The 25,637-nt window shown below is 39.1% G+C and overlaps 1 protein-coding gene across 3 annotated transcripts in view; it reads left to right on the top strand.

Moving 5' to 3' along the window:
• Window positions 1-25,637, top strand: part of virma (vir like m6A methyltransferase associated) — a 111,850-nt gene that overhangs the window by 38,142 nt on the left and 48,071 nt on the right. For all 3 annotated transcript variants that reach the window (XM_080194421.1, XM_080194419.1, XM_080194420.1), the window contains exons 9-16: window positions 5,132-5,623; window positions 8,175-8,329; window positions 11,956-12,038; window positions 15,187-15,289; window positions 17,317-17,861; window positions 20,268-20,503; window positions 20,746-20,998; window positions 22,513-22,730. In XM_080194421.1, coding sequence (XP_080050547.1) covers window positions 5,132-5,623; window positions 8,175-8,329; window positions 11,956-12,038; window positions 15,187-15,289; window positions 17,317-17,861; window positions 20,268-20,503; window positions 20,746-20,998; window positions 22,513-22,730 — 2,085 coding nt within the window. The remainder of the gene's footprint in view (window positions 1-5,131; window positions 5,624-8,174; window positions 8,330-11,955; window positions 12,039-15,186; window positions 15,290-17,316; window positions 17,862-20,267; window positions 20,504-20,745; window positions 20,999-22,512; window positions 22,731-25,637) is intronic.

Below are 25,637 nucleotides of genomic sequence, written 5' to 3'. Positions count from 1 at the left end.
AATTATTTTACAGATTTGAGGGAAATGTTTTGTAAGGAGTTATGTTTAATTATAGCAAAGTGATCAATCACATCACTGCACACTTTCTGATTCTAGATTATTGGACCAAGTTTGTGCATTACAATATTATTTCTTCTGTGATTGGGCAATAAATCGTAAATCAAATTTCTATTTGATTTTATATCCATGTTATGAGTATAGATAGGGATTTTTGCCAAACATCATGGCATTGGCTTTATTTGCTTTAGGTTAGGTGCTTCTAACTAATTTAAGTGTTTGGTACACAGAAATGGCCATAAAGGAGGCCATTAAATTGACCTCTAGGCTCAGTTACTGGTGTTTTGGTTACTAAGCTGCTATCATTGCTTGGATGCAAATTTGATTTGAAAAGCGTTTCAACAATTTAACTTATGGTCCTAGATGAACAGAAATTTCATTTCATTGGGAAGAGCAGTACCTGCTCCATTCTATTTTCCCTAGCTCTGACAAATGTCTGAGGCAGGACCAGAGTACTTGTAACATGTGCGCCATCACTTCTGTCCCAAACCATCTGCTGCTGCACCCTCATTCCTGCTTTTGATACCTAGATATTCCAATGCATTCCTGTTTTATCCTCTGTAAACTTGAGATTACGCAAAACTCTGCTCTTGTCAGGCTAGGCCCCTATCACCTTGTCCTTTCTCACCTACCCAAATCAGGCAATGCCTTATTTTTAAAATTATCATCCTTGCTTTCAGGCCCCTCTATGACTTTGGCTTTTCCTATCTCTAATTTCTGTCAGCCCTACAACCCATTTTTCTGATTCCGGTCTTTTAAGTGTATATTTAGTTTATTCATGGGGTGAGGGCATCTCTGGCCAAGCTAATGCTGTGGGTCTGGAGTCACAGGTAGGCCAGACCCAGTAAGGTTTTCCTTCCCTAAAGAGAAATGGGTCTTTACGACAATTGACAATGGTAGAATTAGGGATCTTCTTGTGAGGGATCCTCTTGGGACGAGTGATCATAGTATGGTTGAATTTCTGATGCAGATGGAGGGTGAGAAAGTAGGGTCCCAAATCAGTGTCCTCTGTTTAAACAGAGGGGAATGTGATAAGATGAGGGCAGAATTGGCGAATATAGATTGGGTGCGCAGATTGATTGGTAGGACAGCTGAGGAACAGTGGAGGATTTTTAAGGAGATCTTTTTCGGTACGCAACAGAAATATATTCCGATGGTAAAGAAGGATTGTAAGGAAAGGGATGACCAGCCGTGGTTATCGAAGGAAATAAAGGAGAGTATTAAATAAAAAGCCGATGCGTACAGCGCGGCTAAAAGTAGTGGGGAATTAGAAGATTGGAAAAGATTTAAAAAACAACAAAGAATGACTAAGAAAGTGATAAAGAAAGGAAAGGTAGAGTATGAAGCTAAACTAGCTGTAAATATAAAAAATGATAGTAAAAGTTTTTACAAATATATAAAGAATAGGAGACTGGCTAGAGTGAATGTTGGACCCTTGGAGGACGAGAGGGGGGATTAAGCGGTGGGTAACAAGGAAATGGCTGAGACTTTAAATAAGTTTTTTGTGTCAGTCTTCTCGGAGGAGGACACAAATAGCTTACCGAATATTAAAGATAGAGGGATGGTAGGAGATGAGGTCCTTAATACAATTACTGTCACTAGAGAGGTAGTGCTTGGTAGACTAACGGGACTGAAGGTAGACAAGTCCCCGGGACCGGATGGAATGCATCCCAGGGTTCTGAAAGAAATGGCAGAAGAAATAGCAGATGCCTTAGTAATTATTTATTAAAATTTGCTGGACTCTAGGGAAGTGCCGGAGGATTGGAAAACAGCTAATGTTACGCCACTGTTTAAAAAAGGTAGCAGACAAAAGGCAGGGAATTATAGGCCGGTTAGCTTAACGTCCGTAGTTGGAAAAATGCTAGAATCCATCATCAAAGAAGAAATAGCAAGACACCTAGAAAAGAACGGTTTGATCAAGCAGACGCAGCACAGATTCGTGAAGGGGAAGTTGTGTTTAACGAATTTACTGGATTTCTGTGATGTGACTAGTGCTGTAATCAGAAGGGAACAGGTGGATGTGTTTTTAGATTTCCAGAAGGCATTCGATTAGGTGCCTCACAAAAGGTTGCTTCAGAAGGTTAGGGTACACGGAGTTGGGGATAAAGTGTTAGCGTGGATTGAGAATTGGTTATCTAACAGGAAGCAGAGAGTTGGAATCAATGGATGCTTTTCTGGTTGGTAGTTGGTGACTAGTGGAGTGCTGCAGGGATTGGTGCTGGGGCCTCAATTGTTTACCATTTACGTAGATGATCAGGAGGAGGGAGCTGAGTGTAGCGTAACGAAATTTGCAGATGACATGAAGATGAGTGGAAAAGCGAATTGCATGGAGGGCGCGGAAAGTCTGCAGGGACATCTGGATAGGCTGTGAGTGGGCGAGGACCTGGCAGATGGAGTGTAACATTAGCAAATGTGAGGTTATCCACTTTGGTAGAAATAATAGTAGGAGGGATTATTATTTAAATGGTGAAAAGCTGCAGCATGCTACAGTGCAGAGGGACCTGGGGGTCCTTGTGCACGAATCGCTAAAACTCAGTCTGCAGGTGCAGCAGGTGATCAAGAAGGCGAATGGAATGTTGGCCTTTATAGCAAGGGGGATAGAATATAAAAGCAGGGAGGTCTTGCTGCAACTGTACAAGGCACTGGTGAGACTGCAACTGGAGTATTGTGTGCAGTTTTGGTCCCCTTATTTGCAAAAGGATATATTAGCCTTGCAGGGAGTATGGAGAAGGTTCACCAGGCTGATACCGGAGATGAGGGGGTTAGCTTACGAAGAGAGACTGAATAGACTGGGCCTGTACTCGTTAGAGTTTAGAAGGCAGAGGGGGGTCTTATAGAGACTTACAAGCTAATGAAGGGGCTAGATAGGGTAGAGGTAGAGAGATTCTTTCCGCTTAGAAAGGAAAACAGCACTAGAGGACACAGCTTCAAAATAAGGTGGGGGGCTGCAGTTTAGAACGGAGTTGAGGAGGAACTTCTTCACTCAAAGAGTGGTGAATCTCTGGAATTCTCTGCCCATTGAAGTGGTGGAGGCTACCTCGTTGAATATATTTAAGTCATGGGTAGATAGATTTCTGATAGACAAGGGAATTAAGGGTTATGGGGAGAAAGCGGGAAAGTGGAACTGATTCACTTCAGATCTTATTGATCTTATTGAATGGCGGGGCAGGCTCGAAGGGCTAGATGGCCTAATCCTGCTCCTATTTCTTATGTTCTTATGTTTAAGGGGGCTTTAAGAATCAGATGTAGATGCATTTTCACCCCAGTGGGATTCTGAATGTAGTGGGTTTGGAAGCAGTTGGTGGCATAATTACAATTTCTGATTCTGTTGCCTGATGTGGACTAAGATATTCTTTGCTCATATCGGATTGATTGAAGTAACTCCATTACCACAATATTGTCTCGATATACCCTGCGCGCTCCTTATATAACCCAGGGCAGCGCAATGCTTAGCACTGCTGCTTCACAGCACCAGAGATTTGAGTTCAATTCCGGCCTTAGGTGACTATGTGGCTTCTCCCCGTGTCTGCCTGGGTTTACTCCAAGTCTTCTCACTGTCCAAAGATGTGCAGGTTAGATGAATTGGCTATGCTAAATTATCCCTTAGTGTCCCAAGATGAGTACATTAGATGGATTAGTCATGGTGAATATGTGGGAGTGCAGACTGAATGGACCAAATGGCTTCCTACACTCTAGGGATTCAGTGATGATTCTATGAAATATTGGGTGGAATTTTCCCCCCAAGTTCTAATCATCATAAAAATGTGAAAACAAGAATGTTCCACATCGCTGCTTTGGGCAAGTTCAACACCTCAGTTCTCCGGCACACTCAGTTTTTATGGCAACTGGGAGTTTTGCATTGGTGGGGATGGGTGGAGCCTAGATATGCCGAAGAAGCCACCTTCAGAGCGCTTGGGCGCCATTGCGTGTGGTGCCCCAGCCACCTTGTGAACTGGGAGGCTCCCCCATACCACCACCACACCCCCCCACCTCTCTTTTTGTTTTTATTCCAATTCAATCAAATCAAGTCCAAGTCAGAGTCTTAACAAGGTGAGACATTCCTGATCCAAGCTGACAAGAGAGGGCTCTCACCTCCTGTCTTGGGCCTGATCTACATGATCCAAGCTGTTTGGACAGGGCTCTCACCTCCTCCAAGGCTTGATCTCATTGGCATCTTAGCCAGAAGGCCAAGGTGCCACTTTTAAAAATTGCTTCAAATGAAGCTAAAATATAACCTAATGACTTCAACCAAGTACAGCATGTCAATACTAGGCTTGATCTTAGCCAAACACGCTAGTTTAAACAAGCTTTAATTCCATCCTCTGTTATTGACTAGCTTCCCTGTTCTTCACTTCGCAGAACAGCCTATTTCTTCTGTACCATTCAGTTTTCCCAAAAAACAGTTCCATTTTATTGATAAAACTAGCACCATTTAACATATAACCACCAATTTTACCCTAGCAATTCTGCTCCCATCACATCATGCCAGAGATATGTAGTAAGCTAGAAAATATAACTTGGCCTCCTTATTATTCTGTTCCCTCTATTCCTCTATTTTGGGAGCATCCTGTTTCACTTTTAATCTTCTACTTTTTGGACTCTCAGCACTAGCGCCTCTCCGTACAAACCTATCCACTCTTCCATCTGTAACCTCAGTGACGGGAGAGTAACTGCTGCCGTATTGCATTATAATTGTTGTTGAAACAAAATCTAACCATGCACATCATACAATAAACAATTATAAAGTTATCTGGTTAACTGCTTGCATTGAATGAAGTATTGACAAAATGTAAAAATAATTCACTTTCAGTGTTTGAAAGCATGAAGCCAAATAATTTTGTTCATTCGAACTTGATTGAATGCCTAAGTGTATCAAATTTTCATCTGTGTACAACAAATATGATCAATATGTTAAAGTTATAGCTTAACGGTCAATTGATAGACATATTGTTCAGATCACTGTGCTCATCATCTATATAATTGATTTATCATAGACTATAGATGCCGAGAAGCCAAAATCCATATCAAAATGTATAAAATTGGCATAACTTGTTTATTTATTCTTTCCTTGCAGGTATCTTAACAGCTGCCATTTTCTGGAATCACTCACCCTACTTCTGTCTATTCCTGCAACCAATGGTCATCCTAATCTGTTACAATCGATTAAAGACCTGATTAAATTCTTCATTCAGATACAAACTGGTCTTTTATTCCTCAGTGCAGAGTATGAAGCAACAAATCTGCTGATAAGAGCTTTGTCTCAGACTTCTGATCAAGACCAAGAGGAGGGTATCCAGTCTGATAGTAGCAATGATGATACATTGTCTATATGGCTGTTGTATTCATTACAGGCGTTGCAATATGTTTCTGAACTTTTTGACTACTTAAATCGAGGTTTAGCAGTTGAGGAAACAGACCGTGCAGACGTATTAGGAACTCTTCATAGCCTCTATCTGATTACATTCAATCCAATCGGACGAAATGCTGTGTCCCATGTGCTTCAGCTGGACAAGAATCTTTCTAGTCTCATTACCCTTGTGGAATACTATTCCAAAGAGCTCTTGGGGTAATGTATCTTATTTTAATGGATCATTACATCAGCTTATATAGCACAAATGAATGCAATGAACTGCTCTGTGACTGGGGTGCCTTGCATGTTTTGTTTGGAAGTGTTCTTCTTTGTTTTTGACCTGCTTCAATTTCTTTTGGTACAAAAAATTGTGTTCATTATAATATAAATATGTTTTATATATATATATATATATGTGTGTGTGTATATATATATATATATATATACTGAATAGTTTCCCTGTCATTTTGTTTTCATTTGTAGTGTTGCTATTTCTACAGAGAAAATCTCTGTTTATGTGTGTGTAAAACAATAATGTTGACCTCCTAGAAATCAGCATGTTTGCATATTTTGCAAACAAAAATGCCAGTTTCTGTCAAAGGTGCAAATGAAACAATTTTAAAACTATCTTTGAAAACGTAGTTTTTTTCAGATCCATGTTTAAAATCTGATGCACCTTTTAATGCACAAAATACTGTTAAAAGTTTTGCAACTGTATCATATGTTTTATCTGGCACTATTGGGAAATGGGGTGCATGTTATTTTGCACTGCCCCACATTTATATAAAACAAATCAGGAGAGTGTGGACTCGAGAAAGGGAACAGGGATAGCCCAGGAAATTACTGACTGGTGAGCCTGACCTCAGTGGTTGGTAAGTTGATGGAGAGGCTTCTGAGGGACAAGATTTATGAGCATTTGGAGAAGTTTAGAATGATCAGAAATAGTCAACATGGTTTTGTCAAGGGCAGATCGTGCCTTACGAGCCTAGTTGAGTTCTTTGAGAATGTGACTGAGCATGTTGACGAAGGAAGAGCGTTAGATGTGGTTTACATGGACTTCGGCAAGGCGTTTGATAAGGTCCCCCATGCAAGACTTGAGAAGGTGAGAGGGCATGGGATCCAGGGGGCTTTGGCCTTGTGGATCCAGAACTGGCTTGCCTGCAGAAGGCAGAGAGTGGTTGTGGATGGGTCTTTTTCTGCAAGGAGGTTGGTCACCAGTGGAGTGCCCCAGGGATCTGTTCTAGGACCCTTGCTGTTTGTCATTTTCATAAATGACCTGGATGAGGAAGTGGAGGGATGGCATAGTAAGTTCGCAGACGATACGAAGGTTGGTGGTGTTGTGGATGGTCTGGAGGGATGTCAGAAGTTGCAGCGGGACATAGATAGGATGCAAGACTGGGCGGAGAAGTGGCAGATGGACTTCAACGCAGATAAATGTGTAGTGGTCCATTTTGGCAGGACCAATGGGATGAAGGAATACAATATCAAGGGTAGGAGTCTTAGCTGTGTTGAAGAGCAGAGGGATCTTGGGGTCCGGGTCCATAGGACTCTTAAATCGGCCTCGCAGGTGGAGGATGTGGTCAAGAAGGCGTATGGTGTACTGGCCTTCATTAATCGAGGGATTGAGTTTAGGAGTCGGGAGGTAATGCTGCAACTTTATAAGACCCTTGTCAGACCCTACTTGGAGTACTGTGCGCAGTTCTGGTCGCCTCACTATAGGAAGGACGTGGAAGCTATTGAAAGGGTGCAGAGGAGATTTACAAGGATGTTGCCTGGATTGGGAGGCATGCCTTATGAAGATAGGTTGAGGGAGCTGGGACTCTTCTCCCTGGAGAGATGAAAGTTGAGAGGTGACCTGATAGAGGTTTATAGGGTGTTGAGAGGAATAGATAGGGTGGATTCTCAGAGGCTATTTCCCCGGGCTGATTTAAGGACACAGATTTAAGGTGCAGGGAAGCAAGTACAGAGGAGATGTTAGGGGTAAGCTTTTCACTCAGAGGGTGGTGAGTGAATGGAATCGGCTGCCGTTGGTGGTGGTGGAGGCGAACTTGCTGGGGTCTTTTAAAAGACTTCTGGATGAGTATATGGGATCTAATGGGATTGGGGGTTATAGATAGGTCTATGGCTTAGTAGATATAGAAGTGATCAGTGCAACTAGTGGGCCGAAGGGCCTGTTTGTGCTGTAGTGTGCTATGTTCTATAGACTTTTGTGATCCATTTAACAGTAAAAGCTTGAAAATGCTACTCATTCCATTTTCCGGCTTAAGATTTTCAGATATATTGCATCTTACTCTGCTTAGTAACTTTGTCTCTTTCCCTAGTGCTATACCTATCTGCCTGAAGATTGCTATTATCTTTCCTTCAATTAGCCAACTCTTAGTTCTTTGGTTCACTCAAACCACAATCCAATTTTCAACATCTCTGTTGGTTCTGGGCCTAGAAAACTCTCATCTCTCTTACCACTTCTTGCTTGAGATCCATGTATGTACCCATAACATAGTTAGAGTCAAAAGTAATATCCATATGTCTCGTACCATAACTTTCTGCCTCTATTATTCTTCATGGACTCTCTGCAACCATTCACAAACAGCATCCTCATACAATGTCTCTAACTCAGTGGTGGCAGAGTACTGCTGTCTCCACAGATCAAAGTGCAGTGTTTCTTAATGGTGTGGATGTAAAATTTGTTGATGTTAATAAGAATGATTGCAAATTATGCATGTTTTATTTGTTATGTAATACGATGCACTTAATTTTTAAATTCCAGGGACACAAAGTCTAGAAAATCTGTTGCATGCAATTATGCCTGCATGCTTATTTTGCTAACAATACAGTCTACTCATGATGGACAAATGCTGGAACAGCATTCTGCTGGATTACTGAGACTCTGCAAGGCTGATGACACCAATCCCAAACTTCAAGGTGCAGTATTTTTTTTTAACATGTCTGTGCGTATCACAGAGTGGTCAGATGTAGGTTTGTGCTTATAACTTGATGTGTATGCATTGGCAACTTTGGCATGATTTGGCAGTTCTGTCATGAAAGTGACAGGTGGATAGCATTTGAATGAATAAAGCTCAACCTACTCCAAAATATTCTTGTATGTATTCAGGTGGTTAATATTCATAAGGGCCTTGGAGCAGGTTCTATGACATTTTTTGGTACTGAAAAGCAAGGGATTCAGAAAATGAACTGAGACATTTTTAGAATTGAGACATATTTATGTACACTTCCAGGGTTGCCTGAGATGTTGATATCTATTCTTGCTACGTTTCTGAAATATATTTCAGCCAGACTTTGACTATTTGAGGCAAAAATAAATCTTCGTTAATAATTATGTTTGACACCAAAGAATATCTTAAAGTCCTTTCTTAAAAAAAAGGAAACGCCAGTTAGGAAAATGCTGCGTATCTAAGGAGCTAAATGCTCATGCCCTGAAAAATACATTCGATCACAGAATGCAAAGATGTTAGCACAATTCCCAAATTTTGGTGCTTGTTTTAAAGCCTTATGAAGAGATTTCTGATCAGTTCATTGATTGGTCCTGCATTTTTTCTATCTGGTGTCAATATTGCAGATACTCTTTTCCCCAGTGGCTTGAAACTCTGTTGCTCTGAAGCCACGCTGTCTAACTTCCATCACCCTGACACCCTGATATTGGTGCTCCTTGAACTCTTTCTCAGCACTTCCAGATTCGTAAAAAGCTCTTTCTCAAATGCTTACACATCTTATCACCAACAAACCAATGCTACCACACTCCAACCCTCCCACCACTCTGCCAAACACTACCACTGTTCTCATCTGTTAATCTCAGTAATCCTAGATCCTGCATTCCTCTTCCCCCTCCATCCTGTTCTCCCAGATCCCAGAACCCCCAAGTCACTCAGCACTTAATAGTCCTCTCCCACGTTTCATACATTAAACAAACTCTTTCCATGACACTAAGGAAGAGGGTGAAATAATACTTAGTGTTTGACTAGTTTCAAATGTATTATTGAGTGATGGACAATCTGCAACAACAGCAGGAAAAGAACAAAACAAAATTGAAGAAGTCAGTAAATCAGCAAAAAAGAGAAATAGAAAATCTGAAATTCAGCTAGAAAGAAGTTTTATGGTCCATCTCAAAGGTTAAACGGAGCTCTCAAAACCATCGCACTGAATTAAATTCCCAGTTTCAATCCATATTGTACGGTGAGTTAGTTGATGCAATACATGGGTGATAAAATTAACTTGTGTCCTGGTTCAGCATTTACACTACAAATGACAGTCCATGATCTTTTCTGCAAGTGTACAATGTTAATTTTAAGCCAGCCTGTGCCTCACAGTCAAATAGATGTCATCCAGGCTGTTTTGGTTACTTCTTTAAATATAATGGGAGTTTGACAAACCAAGCATTGGTGCCGCATAATATCTTTATTGTGTTCGACCAACTACAGGCATAAATAGTGTCTTTAAACAATAGATATATGGAGCAATAAATGTAATCAACCCCAGCCACCACCACCACCACCACCATCCCCACCCCAAGGAGAAATGCAAACTTAATTGATCCTTTTAAACAAACTCCACAGATGGATAAGCTCTCTCTCACACTGGCTAGAATTTTCCAGCTGTTCATGATGGGGGATTGTGGAAATCCTGCTGAAGTGACAGGACCCGAAGACCCTGTTGTTGGCCAACACTGGGCTGCCATGGCCACTTGGAAACAAGTGGCAGAGTCTGTGGAAAGCATTATGACATACCAAGGTTTTTGTGGACCACAACCCAGAAATTAGATATGTCCAACAAAACACCTGGTACCAACTTGTTTGCCATCCTAGCTTATGCTTCACTTCCTATCTCAAGACTGTCTTGGCTTTTTTTTTTACGGTATGATGACCAATATTAGTGAACAGGTGCAAAATCATGCCTGCTGCACTTTATGCAGAAGCTGAATAACATGGTCAGTTTAAATTGTACCCTGCGACATTAAACTCTAATTCATCTTGGGAATAAGCAACTTTGACAAGTTCATTGTCTCTTGTTATAGTATAAATCCACAAGCTACTTATAAGTAAAATGAAAACCTTAATCATGTGAGATTAAATAAATCCTAGCCCTGTGTACATGTGTATAAATGACAAGAATATTTTGTTACTGGAGAAATCATAGGCCACTATTAGCCATCATGTTCTTAACTGGAAAGGAAGAAAGTGCAGGGTTATGGGAGATGGCAGGGGAATGATACTGGATGTATTTCTTATTGGGAGAGCTGGAGCACAGACGATGGGGTAAGTAGCCGCCTGTGCTGTAACACTTCTTGTGAAACTTGTTATCTGACCAACTATATTGGACTTAATCATTGGTTTCTATCTTTTCAAAACAGTTATATGCACTGGAATTAAACTTAAAACTTGAAATATTTTAATGTTTTGTGTTCTGAGTGCAGCACATGTTATTGCTGAGCAAGCCCAACCCCCAGTCAAGTCTGTCTCATTAATCATAGGCCTTTTTATAATTGTGAAAAAGAGAGGAAAGAGCTACTGACCTCAAAAGCACAGAACTCCAGTACCACCTTTGGAATTTTGAAAACAAAAAGACTGGCCAAAAAAAAACTTAGTTGCATAACATTAGAATTACACAGTTAAAGCAGTCTTAGTGAATAACCCCTCCTCCAAAAAAGCCTGCTTAGTCAAAGGTACTCAATTAGATTACCTTCTTGGCAACAGCCACTTATGGATTCAAGCATAGAAGTCCAGATTATCAATACCGCATGACTTCTTGAATACTTCCACTCTCCGATGTGAAATTCCAAAAAAGGTTCAGAAACACTGTATTTTGAAAATGAAGACTTGTCTGGCATAACACTAGGTGGCAGCCTGCAATTCAAAGCTTTTACAGTTTCCCAGCACAAAGGCTTCAAGGCTTTCCCCCACAGCCACACCAACTTTGTCAAACATCCTTCCTTAAATATCCGTTTCTCCTTTCATACCTGGTTCTGTCATCCTGAAATGCCTCTTTTACTCAACTTCTCCAAATATAAAAACCTTCCACATTTTTCTATTTTGCACCTACTTTTGAGTCAATAAAGTTTAATATACCCTCCCCTGTTTGCCACAAGACTGTTGTCAGATAGAAAGGTTTCTTCTCACCTCTGAGCTCCCTTTGAAATTCAACAGTGAAAAAAATAATATTTCACTTGCCTCACAATGGAAATTTTAGATCCAACCTCTTTAATCAAACTCACCATAATCTTTCATTATAAATGCATCAATTTAACACCTTTAACCTTTCATCTGTTAGCCATCACAAACAAAAACGGTCTTTAGTAATCTTTCCCTGTTTAATTAGTCCTGGACACACAAACACAGCTTTCTTTGTCTAAGCAGAACACCAACATCATCCCAAAAATTAAAAAAAAATCTCTTCAAATTTAAAAAATATGAACACCAAATGGCAGCTTTCAAAATTAACTTATTTTGTAGATGCCCCAATTCGGTATCTGATTACAGAATATATGTGATGAATTTTGTTATCCATTAATTCTATTTTTCTTCTTTGATTTTTAGAATTAGGGAAATGGCTGGAGCCACTGAAGAATCTGAAGTTTGAAATTAATTGTATTCCTAGTCTTCTGGAATATATTAAACAGGTGAGTGGAATATTAGGTGTCTGTTGACATTTTGTATTCTTTAAAAATAGAGTAAAATAAAATATTGAAATATGAAATCCTGCTTTTGAGATTTGTGGTATTTCTGTAAAATTTTCATTTTGCACCTGCTGACTCAAATCAATAAAACTTACTGTCTTTGGAGCTAATTAGATCAGTTGGCTGAGTGTACAGTTGCTTTTGTGATTTGCAAGGCTATGGTCTGTTTTTTTTTTTGACTCACTCTTATCCCTTTGATTTGCTGGCAGATACAGGGAAATGTTTTTCAGGTCAACCAATCTACCTTCCAATTTGAACATTCTCTAGTGAAAGTCACTAAAACAACAATAAGGCTGCTCAAGGATGTCTTTGTTACTGTTTAAAGTAGGCAAAGTTTGACATAGAACGTAGAACATTACAGCACAGAAGAGGCCCTTCGGCCCACGATGTTGCGCCGACCAGTTAAAAAACAATGACCCTCTAACCTAAACCAAACCCTTACCATCGATAAACCTATCCACGGATCTCTTAAACGCCCCCAAACTAGGCGCATTTACAACTGCAGCAGGCAGGGCATTCCAATCCCTCACCACCCTCTGGGTAAAGAACCTACCCCTGACATCTGTCCTATAACTACCACCCCTTAATTTAAAGCTATGCCCCCTCGTGCTAGCTTTCTCCATCTGAGGAAAAAGGCTATCACTGTCCACCCTATCTAAACCTCTAATCATCTTATATGTTTCAATAAGGTCCCCTCGTAGCTGCCTTCTTTCTAACGAAAACAACCTCAAATCCCTCAGTCTCTCCTCATAGGATCTCCCCTCCATACCAGGCAACATCCTGGTAAACCTCCTCTGCCTACCCTCTCCAAAGCCTCCACATCCTTCCTATAATGTGGGGACCAGAACTGCACACAATACTCCAAGTGCGGCCGCACCAGAGTTTTGTACAGTTGCAACATGGCGCTGCGGCTCCTAAATTCAATCCCCCTAGCAATAAACGCCAAGACACCGTATGCCTTCCTAACAACCCTATCTACTGATTCCCAACTTTCAGGGATCTATGTACACATACACCTAGATCCCTCTGTTCCCTCTGACATCCTAATTAGTCACACTGGGACAATAAAGCCATCAAATTCCATGGTTTTAAACAAACAAAATAAACTTCCTCTAAGTGGTGTTCAACATTCATCCGGGGCACATCCTCTCCATGGCAACCTTATCAGAAAAGGGCAACTACCTGGCTACAGGAGACCGAAACAAGCTATTCTTGATCCGGAATCCTGCCACATGCCAACATTTTACACATTGAAAGGACATAAAGAGCCTATCCTTGAGAAGGGCACACATCAGTTATCTGGAGAGGATATGCTCCATGTTTGGAGGGGGGAGAGGGGGTAATCAGCAGGACTTGGTGTCATCAGACTTCATGGGATCCAGAGTCGATGTTCAAGACTCCCAGGCAACTCCCTCCAACTGTATATCACTGTGCTGCCCGCCACCTCTGTTGGATCTGTCCTGCTGGTGATACAAGACATAGCCAGCAAAGGTGATGGTGGTGTCTGGGACATTATTCCCAGATATGAATGTAGATATGATTCCATGAGTATGACTATGTTGGGCTGTTGCTTGACTTGTTTGAGAGACAGCTCTTCCAAATTTGACACAACCTCAGGTGTTAGTAAAGGTTTAATGTTGTGGTTTCCGGTGCTGAGGTCAATGCCTAGGTCCATCCAGTTTCATTTCTTTTCCTTCCATTTGTAGCAATTGAGTAAAACTGAGTGGCACACTAGGGCTATTCAGAGGGCATTTAGGAGTGAATCATATTGCTGTGGGTCTGGATTCTCACGTAGGACATGTCGGGGTGGCAGATTTCTTCCCCTACAGGACATTAGGCAATGCTTTCATGGTCATCACGAGACTTTTAATTCCAGATATTTTATTTCAGTGGTGGGATTTGAACCTGGGTCTGGATTACTAGCCAACTAGACATGATCACTGTGCCCCTTCCTCCATTGTTAAATGTTTGGTTTGAAAGATACATTTATTGTTGCTTTTAAAATGCAAGAAATTACAAGTTCATTTTTTTTTTGAGTGGAATGACCGTGCATGTGCATTATTTATCACAGAGCAAGGTCTGTGCAATGTTTTCAGCACTGCAGTGTGGCCAAAAGAGTGGCAGGAATGTTGTGTCTCACTGCTCCTTCTGCCTGCCTCTTTGCCTTCCCATGACATGAGGCTTATAGCCAGGTCTGTTTGTCAGCTGCCAGATTTCTACTTTTGACTCTTGGTTGAAGGGACCAGCGTGTGAGAAAAATACAATGTTAGGTTAAAATAAAAAATTGAATTATCTGCCTGATAAAAAGGAAATGTAAATGTTTACACTTCTGCATTGGGATATGCTTTCCTCATTGATAGATTGAGAGCATTCACATAGTTAAAACCAAGCCAGTCTTCAGCCAGTTAGACTTTGTAAAATAGATGTGTTTGTAGGAAGGCAGAAAAATACAGGTAAATTGAAGCTTTTAGAGTAAAAGCAAGTTGAAGTAAAACCATGGAATACAATGGAGGAAGTGATGAGCTAAAGGTAGTGTTGCAGTTTTGTATTTCAACATTTGCTAGTTGGGTTTAACATTACAGTAGTAACTGTTCTTTAGATTAAGCAGCTTTATTGTTCTGAAATCTTTTTTTTTCTGGTATCATTGCAAATGAGCAAAAGAACTAACAAAATCATTAGGCCCAGGAAAGCTAAACCTTCCTTGAAAATGCTACCTATCTGATGGCTAGAAAAAAGTACTGAAAATTTATTTTTATGAACTATTGTCTATAAATAAAGAAGTGAATATTGGTATATTTACTTGGCCTAGCAGTTTAAGTTCAAAACTTTTTAAAGGAAGTTGTCTTGAATTTTATTGGTTTTTAAACTCCAAATTCTCTTACAGAAGTGTTTTGTTAAAAATCCACAGTTTGAAGATATGGAAGATGATTGCTACAAATATCATATTGCATGTGTCAGTGATTTTATAAAAAAAAGTTTGCGTAAAAATGATGCTTGCAAAATATTGTTTTACTAACCTATCAGAACAGAAACACAACTATTTAGCGTTGAGCATTTCAATAGCAATCTGGTTTTATTTTGTTTTTTTTAGAATCTGGATAATTTGACCATTCAGATGGCTCAGGAAGGTGCTGGACTGACCACTGCATTGCGTGTCCTTTGCCACATTGCATGTCCACCTCCTCCCCTTGAAGGTATAATACATAAATGTGATAGAATAATAATTGTTTTTTGGTAGCGACTGCTTTATTTCAACAGCTAATCTTACAGTTGTCAATGGGAAACTTTTTCATCCTGTCTTATTTAAAGATGTTACTTGGAGCAAAGATGAGAATTAAAATCAAAAGAAACCACTGTGGCTCCTAATTTGTACATTCGTAAACCAAGCAGCTACTAGTTTGTTTTGGACATCGTGAGAAGTGGTTCAAAGAATAATGCGTCATCATTTGCTGTGGCAGGGAATGTAGGGGTACCTGCTGTTAGTTAGGCTTGCCCTATTAAGTTTAGATTTTTACATTTTTTGTGAGGCAAGTTGCTGAACATGTGAGCTGGTAAGGTTGCAGTCAGGGAAGTGGAATGTGTGAACAAGACAAGCAAGTGTATATTTCCTCAAGCAATCATATTGAAGGATTGTGAAATTAGCAGCTCAAGTACTGAGAAGGAAGTATGGATCTGAATGGGGGAATTTAATGTCAAATCAGGTTTAGAAAGAAAAGTAGGAAAGAAAGATTAGATTGAGAGCGAAAAAGAGACAGAAATGAATAAGTGTAAAAACAGAAGTAAAAAGTGAATATATTCCATTTTTAAAATCTGCAGCACTAATTAAAACTTGGAGTGGATTAATTTTCAGTGTCAGGTAGTTGACCACCAATTGGTAAAAAGGTGACTTAGACTGAAGTAGACAAGACTTTCTGTGGAGAGTTTATTTTGTATCTATGGTGCAAATATCATAGAATCCTACAGTGCAGAAAGAGGCCCTTCGGTCCATCAAATCTGCACCGACCACAATCCACCCAGGCCCTACCCCCATATCCCTATGTATTTTACCCATTAATCCTTCTAACCTAAGCATCTCAGGACACTAAGGGGCAATTTTAGCATGGCTAATCAACCTAACCCGCACATCTTTGGACAATTAGATTAGTCAAGCAAATCCATACTGTCTCTCTTTAATTTACTTAAACCACTCCAAATGCCTTGTTTCCAGACCTCTTCATCTACCTGTCCAATCTAACCTTGAATACAGACACAGTTCCTGTCTCTAGCATTAACCCTGGAAATGAATCCTATAGTCTCTCTGGATGAAGAGGTTTCGCCTGTGCTCTGTCCCAACTCTCTTACGTTTAACTTTGTATGTCTGGCACCTTGATCTCAACTCTCAATATCTGAAAATCACATGCTTCTGTCTAAGCAGTTTCATCCTCTCATAATTTTAACTTGACTTGTATTCCATGAATTATAAAGGATCTAAATAGGCTTTCCTCCGATTCTAACCTCACAAATCATCAACATTTGTTACTTTATTAATCTCTGAAGCACCTTGGGATGTTAATATGAGGAGGTGTTTTGTAATTGCAAGTTACATATCAGCTTCATGTTATTCAATGGGTTTCAATAATAGGAGAGACAAATGTCACTTTTGTGAGGCTAATTTTGGAGCAGTGTAAACTTGATGTAAATATTTGAATTTTTTAATTTAACCATGTATCTACCCCTTGCCTGAAACTGCAATAATGTTTGAGCCTAACTAGCAGAGAACACCATTAACTTTACTGTTAATTTTACAGTAAGTTCTAGACCCTTAATTTTCTAACTGGAACTTCCTTTGACTTGTTCATTGCAGTGAAAAATAAATCTCGTTTGCCATTGTTAGTACAAATGCAGTTGTGACACACTCATGTATTTCTCCAGTTATCAAACCTCACTACTAACTTCAGATAAACTTGGTTTTCAACATTTTCAGATTTGGAACTGGCAAACTAGCAGAAATTTTGTGATGGGGATTTATTTGTATCAGTAATTAAAAGTGTTTGATATTACTACATCTCACTTTGGTAAATTCCCTGTCTTCAAAACTTTGGCATTTTAACCTATTATTCCTAAAATGGATTTGATTTACAATCCTTAGAGGTGATTGACAATGGGCATTTTTTAATTTTAAAAATTTATATGCATTTGATTTGGGTTTTTTCCTTAAATAATGTTGTATTTCTTTCACTAGGTCAGCAAAAAGATCTCAAATGGAATCTTGCAGTTATTCAGTTGTTTTCTGCAGAAGGAATGGACATATTTATTCGAATTCTGCAAAAATTAAACAGTGTCTTAATACTACCCTGGAGGCTGCATGCAAATATGGGAACTACGTTGCAGAGGATTATGATCCTTTCCATCACACGATGCACTCTTTCCCTTTTAAAGGCCATGTTGACAGAACTTCTCCGAGGAGGGTCTTTTGAATTTAAGGATGTACGAGTTCCTACAGTGCTGGTTACTCTCCACATGGTTCTTTGCTCTGTACCTTTGTCTGGGCGACTGGATGATGAAGAGCAAAAGATTCAAAATGATATAGTTGATATTCTGCTTACTTTTACTCAAGGAGTCAACGAGCAAGTTGCTTTTTCTGAGGAGTCTTTGGCAAACAACACTTGGTCATTAATGTTAAAGGAAGTCCTTTCCTTTGTACTGAAAACGCCAGAAGGATTTTTCTCTGGAATGCTGCTACTTTCAGAACTCTTGCCTTTTCCATTGCCCATGCAAACCACACAGGTGAGATTCGATTTCTAAACTTGCCCTCAAATGAACAGTGATTATTGAATCCCTACCTGTGGTTCACAGATCATTGTGTCTGTCAGTTACAATTTTACACTAGAAATGATTTGTCTGGATAGAAAATATTGTTTGGCTCAGAAGCTGAGTTCACTTAAAAACCATCTAAAAATAATCAGATAAAGTTGATATCTTAGACATTGAGGCATGTTGACAAGTACCGAATAACTAAAATAAATTTCAAGTCATTGTAACTTCCAAATAATCAGAACACTCCCTTGGTATCCTTTGGCGCCCTCAGTGGGTGGTGATTGGTTTTGCAAATAGTTGATGTTTGGCAAAAAGGATAATAAGACTGAAGCGTTCTGAACGAGTTGAAGTAGAATCAAATGGCATGCAGAAGTTGCTGTCTCCTGACTAAAGGAGAATCACTGTGGTAAGAGAAAGGAGCAAAAGAAAATGATTGCCTTCCTTGGTGATACTTTATTAACTTTGTAGAATTTATATTGAGACCTTGCCTGAAATTTTAAAATGTGCTAAATAGCCAAGACTCAAAGGCAAATATATATTTGTTCTTCTGTAAATCTAATACTTATTAGTTACATATTTGCCTTATCTTAACTTAAGTGGATCAGATAGTGGAAGGTCTCAAAGGAACTTCGGTGAGTAAATGAATGATATGTACTTAACTCCTACATCAGTGCATTTTGTTGATGTCTGGTGATTGAAATGATTGCTAGAATGCAGGGACATGAACAAATGCTGTGCAGAGAGAAAAAAAAGCAAAATATGAATCATCAGCAAAATGGTTTTACTAGTAACTTTATTCAATGAATACCTGCCCAGATAGACTGGGCAAATCGTGATTTGATTTCTGGTTGGCTTAAGTCTATTTTATAATAACCTTCATCTTGAGCATTCATCCCACAAATGTACAAATTATCACTAAATTGTATTTTTAAAGTTGGCCATAATATGGCTGGTTTTCTGATTGGATACACAACTTTACTGATACTGCTTGGTGTAGAAACATAATGACCTGTTTTCTGGATTTTGGTCCACAACATCTGATTGCTACTGATGAATAATTTAACAGAGGTTCAAGGATGTTCCTCCACCTGAATTTTAATGTTGAAAGCCATGATATCTTGATTGAGTGGCAAGCTGAACCACCATCTCGTTAAATTGGATGTTTTAAAATTAGTTGCGGTGGTGTTTTTGGTGGAAAAAAATAAAACATTACCTTTGAATATTTCTTCTAATGTGAGTCAAATCCGAGTGCTCTGGTTTCTCCCCACAGTCCAAATGTGCATGTAAGGTGGATAGGCCATGTTAAATTGCCCCTTAGTGTCCCAGGATATGTAACTGGGTGGATTAGCCATGGTAAATGGGTGGGGTTACAGGGATAGGTTGGGGGAGAGGACCTGGGTAAGACATTCTGTCAGCGAGTCAGTGCAGACTCGATGGGCTGAATGGCCTCATTCTGCATTGTAGGGATTCTATAATTCTGTGAAATACATTAGCAGAGAACTGATGTCAAGGTAAGTAAATAATTTTTTTCCCTTTTAAACAGTTTTCAAATTTCTTTCCTTCCAGTGTTGTATATAGTTTAGCGCCTCCCCGCAATCCTCTGTAATTCATTATGGCATTATGCATAAAAAGAAGATAAATGTTCATCAGCTATTCACCTCTGTGGTGATATCACCCTCAAACAATCCCGTCCCTGGCTTAATCACAAATGTGCATATTTTAAACAAATCATTAATTAGAATTTGGGAAAGGAAACCTTGGCTAATGGTTCTTCATACCCTTTGCCTATTTGGTTGCAATATTCAATAGGCAAAGAACCCTACAATTGGTAATTGTGCAATCAGCTATCTAGGCCCTATACCCTGAAACTGTCTCTCTAAATCTGTCCATTTCATGACACACTTCCTTCTTAGGACGGTGTTAATGCCTAATACTTTGATCAAATATTTGGTCACCTGTTCTGATGTCTCCTTTCTTGGCTTAGTGTCAGTTGGGACATACCTTGTTAAAGGCACTATACAAAAGCAAGCTGTATTCTGCAACAATAACTTCAGCAGAAAACAGAATGACAACTCTGACCCAAGGACCTATGGCCTTTGAAACTGAGTAAAGTGAGATTTAAACTACCTTTTCAAAAATGTAATCGCCAGGATAACATTATCTACAGTGTTCTAAACGTGAAGTGTATTTTCACTCTAAATCATAAAAGTGACCAGATGTGTGATGAATGTACACAAGGGTTTGCTCATTTCTGAAGCTATTATGAAATTGTCTGCATCTGCTGGATCACTTACAGATGTACCATTTTAGCTTTTAAGTGTGACCAATATTATTGTAAGTTTCGTATAACCACAAATATGTTGCATTGTTTGACAGCCGATTTCAGCAGAAGGTATAGCTATTGCACTGAACACCCGAAAACTGTGGAGCATTCACCTTCAAATACAAGCAAAATTTCTGCATGAAATTGTGCGTTCCAGCTTTGGAACCACCTGCCAACCCCTGCAACAGATACTGAGGCGTGTGTGCGTACAACTGTGTGATCTGGCTTCTCCCACAGCTCTCCTTATCCTCAGAACTGTGTTGGATCTGATTGTAGAAGAATTGAGCAGGTAATCATTTTTATGCTTCAGGTTGTTTTACCTGTTTATATGTTCAGGGTTTATTTAATGGGAGTTAAAGATATTTTTACACAAGTATTTTTTTCCATAACTGTCAAGTTTGATTTGAGAACTGAAGTAGAACATGTAAGAAGCTCAGTAATTTATAAATAGTTATCTTAGTGTAAGCAGGAAGCCTTGTATTAAAATAAAACATTCTTTGTTGCATCATTCAAATAATTTTTATCTTATAGTCCTTTAGAAGGGAAAGAGAGGCTCTTCACTGCCCAGACTTCACGTCTGCTTGCACTGCTGGATTCTTTAGCTTCACATGGAGCTTGCAAGGCTACCCTTTTGCATCTTTTAAGTGGAACCAGCAAAGGTGATGAAAGATTTGCAGAGGTATTTCAGGTGATGTTGGAATTGCTGCAGACAGTGGTCGACAATGTGCACCACCAGCATTCTGCTGAATACGTTGCTTCTTTTGTGCAGTCCCTTTGTGACCAGGTAATAATTTTTATTTAAAAGCTAACCTTTGCCTCATCTCATTTTTTTGATGAAGCTTATGCATTTACAGAAACAAAACCCTCCTCTCAATGTTAGCAATATAACCCAGTTGCCTTGCAGCTAATACAGAACTTTGCCTTCACGGTGCTGAGCCTGTGATAGTAACAAGGCAATATTCACAACTGCTGACAGAACCAAATACCAGACACACATCTTTGTAAAAGGACTTTTGTATTCTGTGAACCTTATTGAATCCCCTAAGAAGCATAAAGGAGAGAGTTTAAAAAGTGACTTCTGAATAATGGGCTCTCTTCCTCTCTTCATTAAACTTGGCACTCTTTATTTGAAATATAAATTTATTTTTAAAACAATGCGATTGTGTTATTCTTAATGGGCAAACTCAATCCAGTGAAGTGGACAAAATATTTCTGGTCTGGTAAGATTAATAATTCCCATATGTAAACATGAGACGTAGACAATTGGTTTGAAACGACAGCTCTGTAAATAGAAACAATTCTGACAATAGAAGATTTAAAAATCAAGAATATTATTTTAGAAGTGAATTTCAAATGCTGACTTGGGTTTATAGACCTTTATCAGTTTTAATTTAGTGAAAACAAATACGGATTAATCGTAAAATAGTTCTCCAAGTCTAGTAAAACTTAGTCCTGACAGTGAGTGCCTGAAAGAAGTATTATCCCAGCAGGATTATCACTCATCTTTATGAACACACAACTCCGTGATTATTTAGCTCTTACCATTATGTTGGAATTAATATTACTGCTGTGTTTCCTGGTTTATAAATTGTCATCTTTTTGATATGTGTCATATTTGAGAAGAAGGACTTGTTTGAGAATAGTGTTGAGAATGTTGATCCATTTGTCTAAATACAAATTCATAAACTAATGAAAGACATTTGTAAATAAACTATCCAGAGAGTTCTCGCTGCAGCTTTTCAAATGGATTATGTAAAATTATCTCACTGATGAGGCAGTAAGCAGTTTAGATAACTCTGCCTCCTTGTCAAATTTGTAGATCTGCATTGAAGTGGAATGTTAATCTAGAAGGGAAGGTGGAAGCAGAAAACCTGCATTTCCATGCAGTACTGTTTCATAAAACATAAAATTGGTCATAAATCCTTAGCTGTGCAAATCCAACAATAAGATGTTTAGCTTGAAGAAGTCCCACTTGGATGATGAATCCAGTTTTATCTTAGCTGCTAATATTTTGATCAAGGTCCAGTCAGTCTTCACTGGTCTTGAATACTAGCTTCTAAGCAATAAAAACCTATTGAAGTCCAGCTCTACTTTTGAACCATAAGTGGATCTTTTAATTGAACTTTTTAAGAATGTAAATTTGTTTTCTTGAATTGTAGTTATTAGTTCACCCATCAATGAGGATGATTAGTAATTGCTTTTCACTCTAGTGAGACATGATAAATTATGTTCTGCAATGCAGCTTGAAACGAAGATCAGTATTTGGTATTCTGATATTTTTTTTCTCATCCCTTGCAGGACATTTCATTGATTTTGACTAATTCAAGTGAGGGGCCTGGTTCTGACCTGGAACAGCTATCCAATTCCCTGCCAAACGGAGAACTTTTGTCACAAATATGTGACAGTTTCTTGCAAGCACTAGCTAACAATGAGAGCACTTATACCACGATACTTACTTGTCTCAGGACTATGATGTTTTTAACAGAGCATGAATATGGGTTTTACTATTTGAAGAGGTAATGGTACTAAAACAGTTTCAAAGGTTTTATTTTAACCCTTTTTAAACTATTGAATAGAAAAATGATATGCTGGGGGTTCAATCTGCATAAACTACCACCAAAATTAGTAATTTTGTTCCAATTGAAAGAATTACAGTTGTGCAAAATTTACCACTAACATGATCATTTGTTGATCTTGTGGCGCATAATGAAGAGTGTGGACATTATTCCATGTCTCTGTGCTATTCCGAAACTTCAAAAAACCAGGCTGAATTTGGGCAATGGGACACTTTTTCAACGATTTACATATTTGAATTTCAGATAGAAAATTCAAATACATATTTGAATTTTGAGATACATACCTGGTATCTTGTCAAACACTTTGGACAATCTGAAATGTCTCAGGTTTGCACAGTTGTAGGCCACAAATGGACAGATTGTAGGGAGCAGTCTAAATTCAAAGTAGTCATGAACCAAGTCGAGGCTCCACACGAGCACTGAAATTTGTTGCTTGAAGCTAAAACATTTGTAGTACAGTTTAAAAGATTGTTTACAATTGTCATTTGAAGAGATTGATCAAAAGAAAAATATTAAAATGTTCTTTTAGCACGTGTATTTTCTTAATTATGTAACTGCTTTCAAATTGGCTATTACCTTGAAAATCATGACTTAATTTGTGATCATCTGTATAGTTTTTGGTATAGTTGTTTCATTGGTGAAACGTTGGTGGTTGCACACTTCTAGACTTTGCACTTCAACAGTTCGCTGAATTATCTGTTATTGGTGCCAACAATTTTTCCAGTGTTCAGTATTTCGAAACATGCTGCCATCATATGACCTCCCACCAAATTATCTACTGTCTCTTTTGAAAACACCATTTCTGCTAAAGTTGATGGCGCATCTTACTCGTGTATTAGAAGATTTTTTAAAGTTCCTTTCTCATTCAGTTCTTCTTTCATATTAATCATCATCTACACATCATCAAAGTCTTTTTGCTAAACAATACCACTCTTTGTTCAGATTCCATGCCTTCTGTACTTATAATTTCCCTTTCGTGCATTACACAGTGATTGAAGGCACAGATTTTCAGCTTACCCACATCATTCAAAATAGCAGCGAAAATTTTGTCTTTTAATTTTCCCAAGACACTTTTGAAGATCTAACAGACTGCTGATAGCTTTTACTTCAAAATAGAAGTACCTTTCAATTTTTTTGTCATCGTATTTGGCATTGTTACCTTTGACCTCAAATAGAAATTCTACATCATCTCCATCATAAATCTGCTTCCAAGAAGCTTAGTTTTCTCTTTTGCCTGAGCTGTTTATTTTCCATTCAAAAACTTTTAGTTCTTTCAAGCCTGTCCATGGTTTTTGAGGCTTTTTTATTGTCTTTTGTTGTTTCCCGACCAGTATACAAGATAAAACTCTCATCTGTTGACCTAATTTCTAACTTCCAATCACAATCCAACTGTTGCAGCCTTTAATGACTTCTTCAATTTTATTAGTACTATTGTTATTTCTTCTCTGAACTTTCTTCACTTGCTTCTAATTTGATTGCTGCTAACCTTGTCTACCTGCAATCACCTCTGGTCTTCTGATAGCTGATTACTACTTGTATTTTTGCTCCATGGCAGGGGCTGCTGGTTTTGCACTTCCTTTTCTCCGCTACCTAACAGCTGGTTAAATTCTATCTCTCGCCTGCACAGTACACTCAGTGCTGGCAACAAGTAAGAGGAGCTCGTTAACTTTTTGACACCATCCAGTCAGATACATGTGTTGCATCCCTTTCTTCATCTTGAATCTCCAAGCAAAGCTCTTTCCTTTAGCCTGCCCCAAAACTGCATCTTTCTCCAGATTTTCTATAACTACAATACCTGATTTTTGCTCTCTTGACCGTAATCTGGTTGAATTGCTGATTACTCAGCTTTTCCACACTGGTGCCCATGCTGGCTCAGATTGAAAATAGTTTCTTCTCTGATACTTTCCTTTCCCAAAACTGCTGCCAGCAACCCCTTAAAGAAATCCTCAGACTGACACCCTCTTTCCTTGAACACTGTGGCTGTATTTCCCCTCTAGAGTCCTTGGATGTGATAGTTTTTCCCAAATTCATACTCCTCTCTTGTGCAACTTTGAATTTCTCCACACGCTGAAAAGGCACTAACCAGTCACAAATAGTATCCTCTGTGATTATCACTATGATACACTATCCTTTCTCATTCTTACAAGAGCTCCCACCCTTAAATATACTTGTCACTCATTTTCCTTTCCTCCGGTCCTTGTTCAGTTTTCATTTTCCTGTTCAATATTCAATTTTGGACTCCTTGGAATAAAATAGTTTGAGAAAACTGTGGAAAGTATTTGGCTTGACTTCTCCACAAAGACTTTAGGCAGTCTCTGATTTGATCAGGATACTTTGATAGTAAGTTCAAAAACAGCTGGGAGCAGAGAGATGTTTAGTTTTCTGCTTCACACTTTGAAGTGAGATGGTTGTATTTTGCTGAGCCTTATAATCATAGAATCAAAGAATCCCTATATGCAGAAGGAGACCATTAGCCCATTGAGTCTGCACCAACTCTCTGAAGGAGCATCTTTACTCAGGTCTATCCGCTGCCCTATACCCAAATATTTATCCAGCTAATCCCCCTAACCTACACACCTTTGGACACTCAGGGGCAATTTAGCATGGCCAATTCGGCACTCCTTCTGCACTCCTTTGGACTGTGAGAAAACCCATGCAGATGTGGGGAAAACGTGCAAACTCCACACAGTCACCCAGGGCTGGGATCGAATCCGGATTCCTGGTGCTGTGAGGCAACCGTGCTAACCACTGTGCCACCATGCTGCCCACTTTGTAGACATGCTCGTCAGAGCCCATCCAAAATCCTCCATAATTCGTGACCTTTGTCGGAGATGAGTGTAACTTGTA

The sequence above is a fragment of the Carcharhinus amblyrhynchos genome, chromosome 8 (genome assembly GCF_965287045.1).
Source record: "Carcharhinus amblyrhynchos chromosome 8, sCarAmb.v2.hapA, whole genome shotgun sequence".
Lineage (NCBI taxonomy): Eukaryota > Metazoa > Chordata > Chondrichthyes > Carcharhiniformes > Carcharhinidae > Carcharhinus > Carcharhinus amblyrhynchos.
The sequence above is the reverse complement of the archived record's forward strand: the minus strand, read 5'-3'. Positions and strand labels throughout refer to the sequence as shown.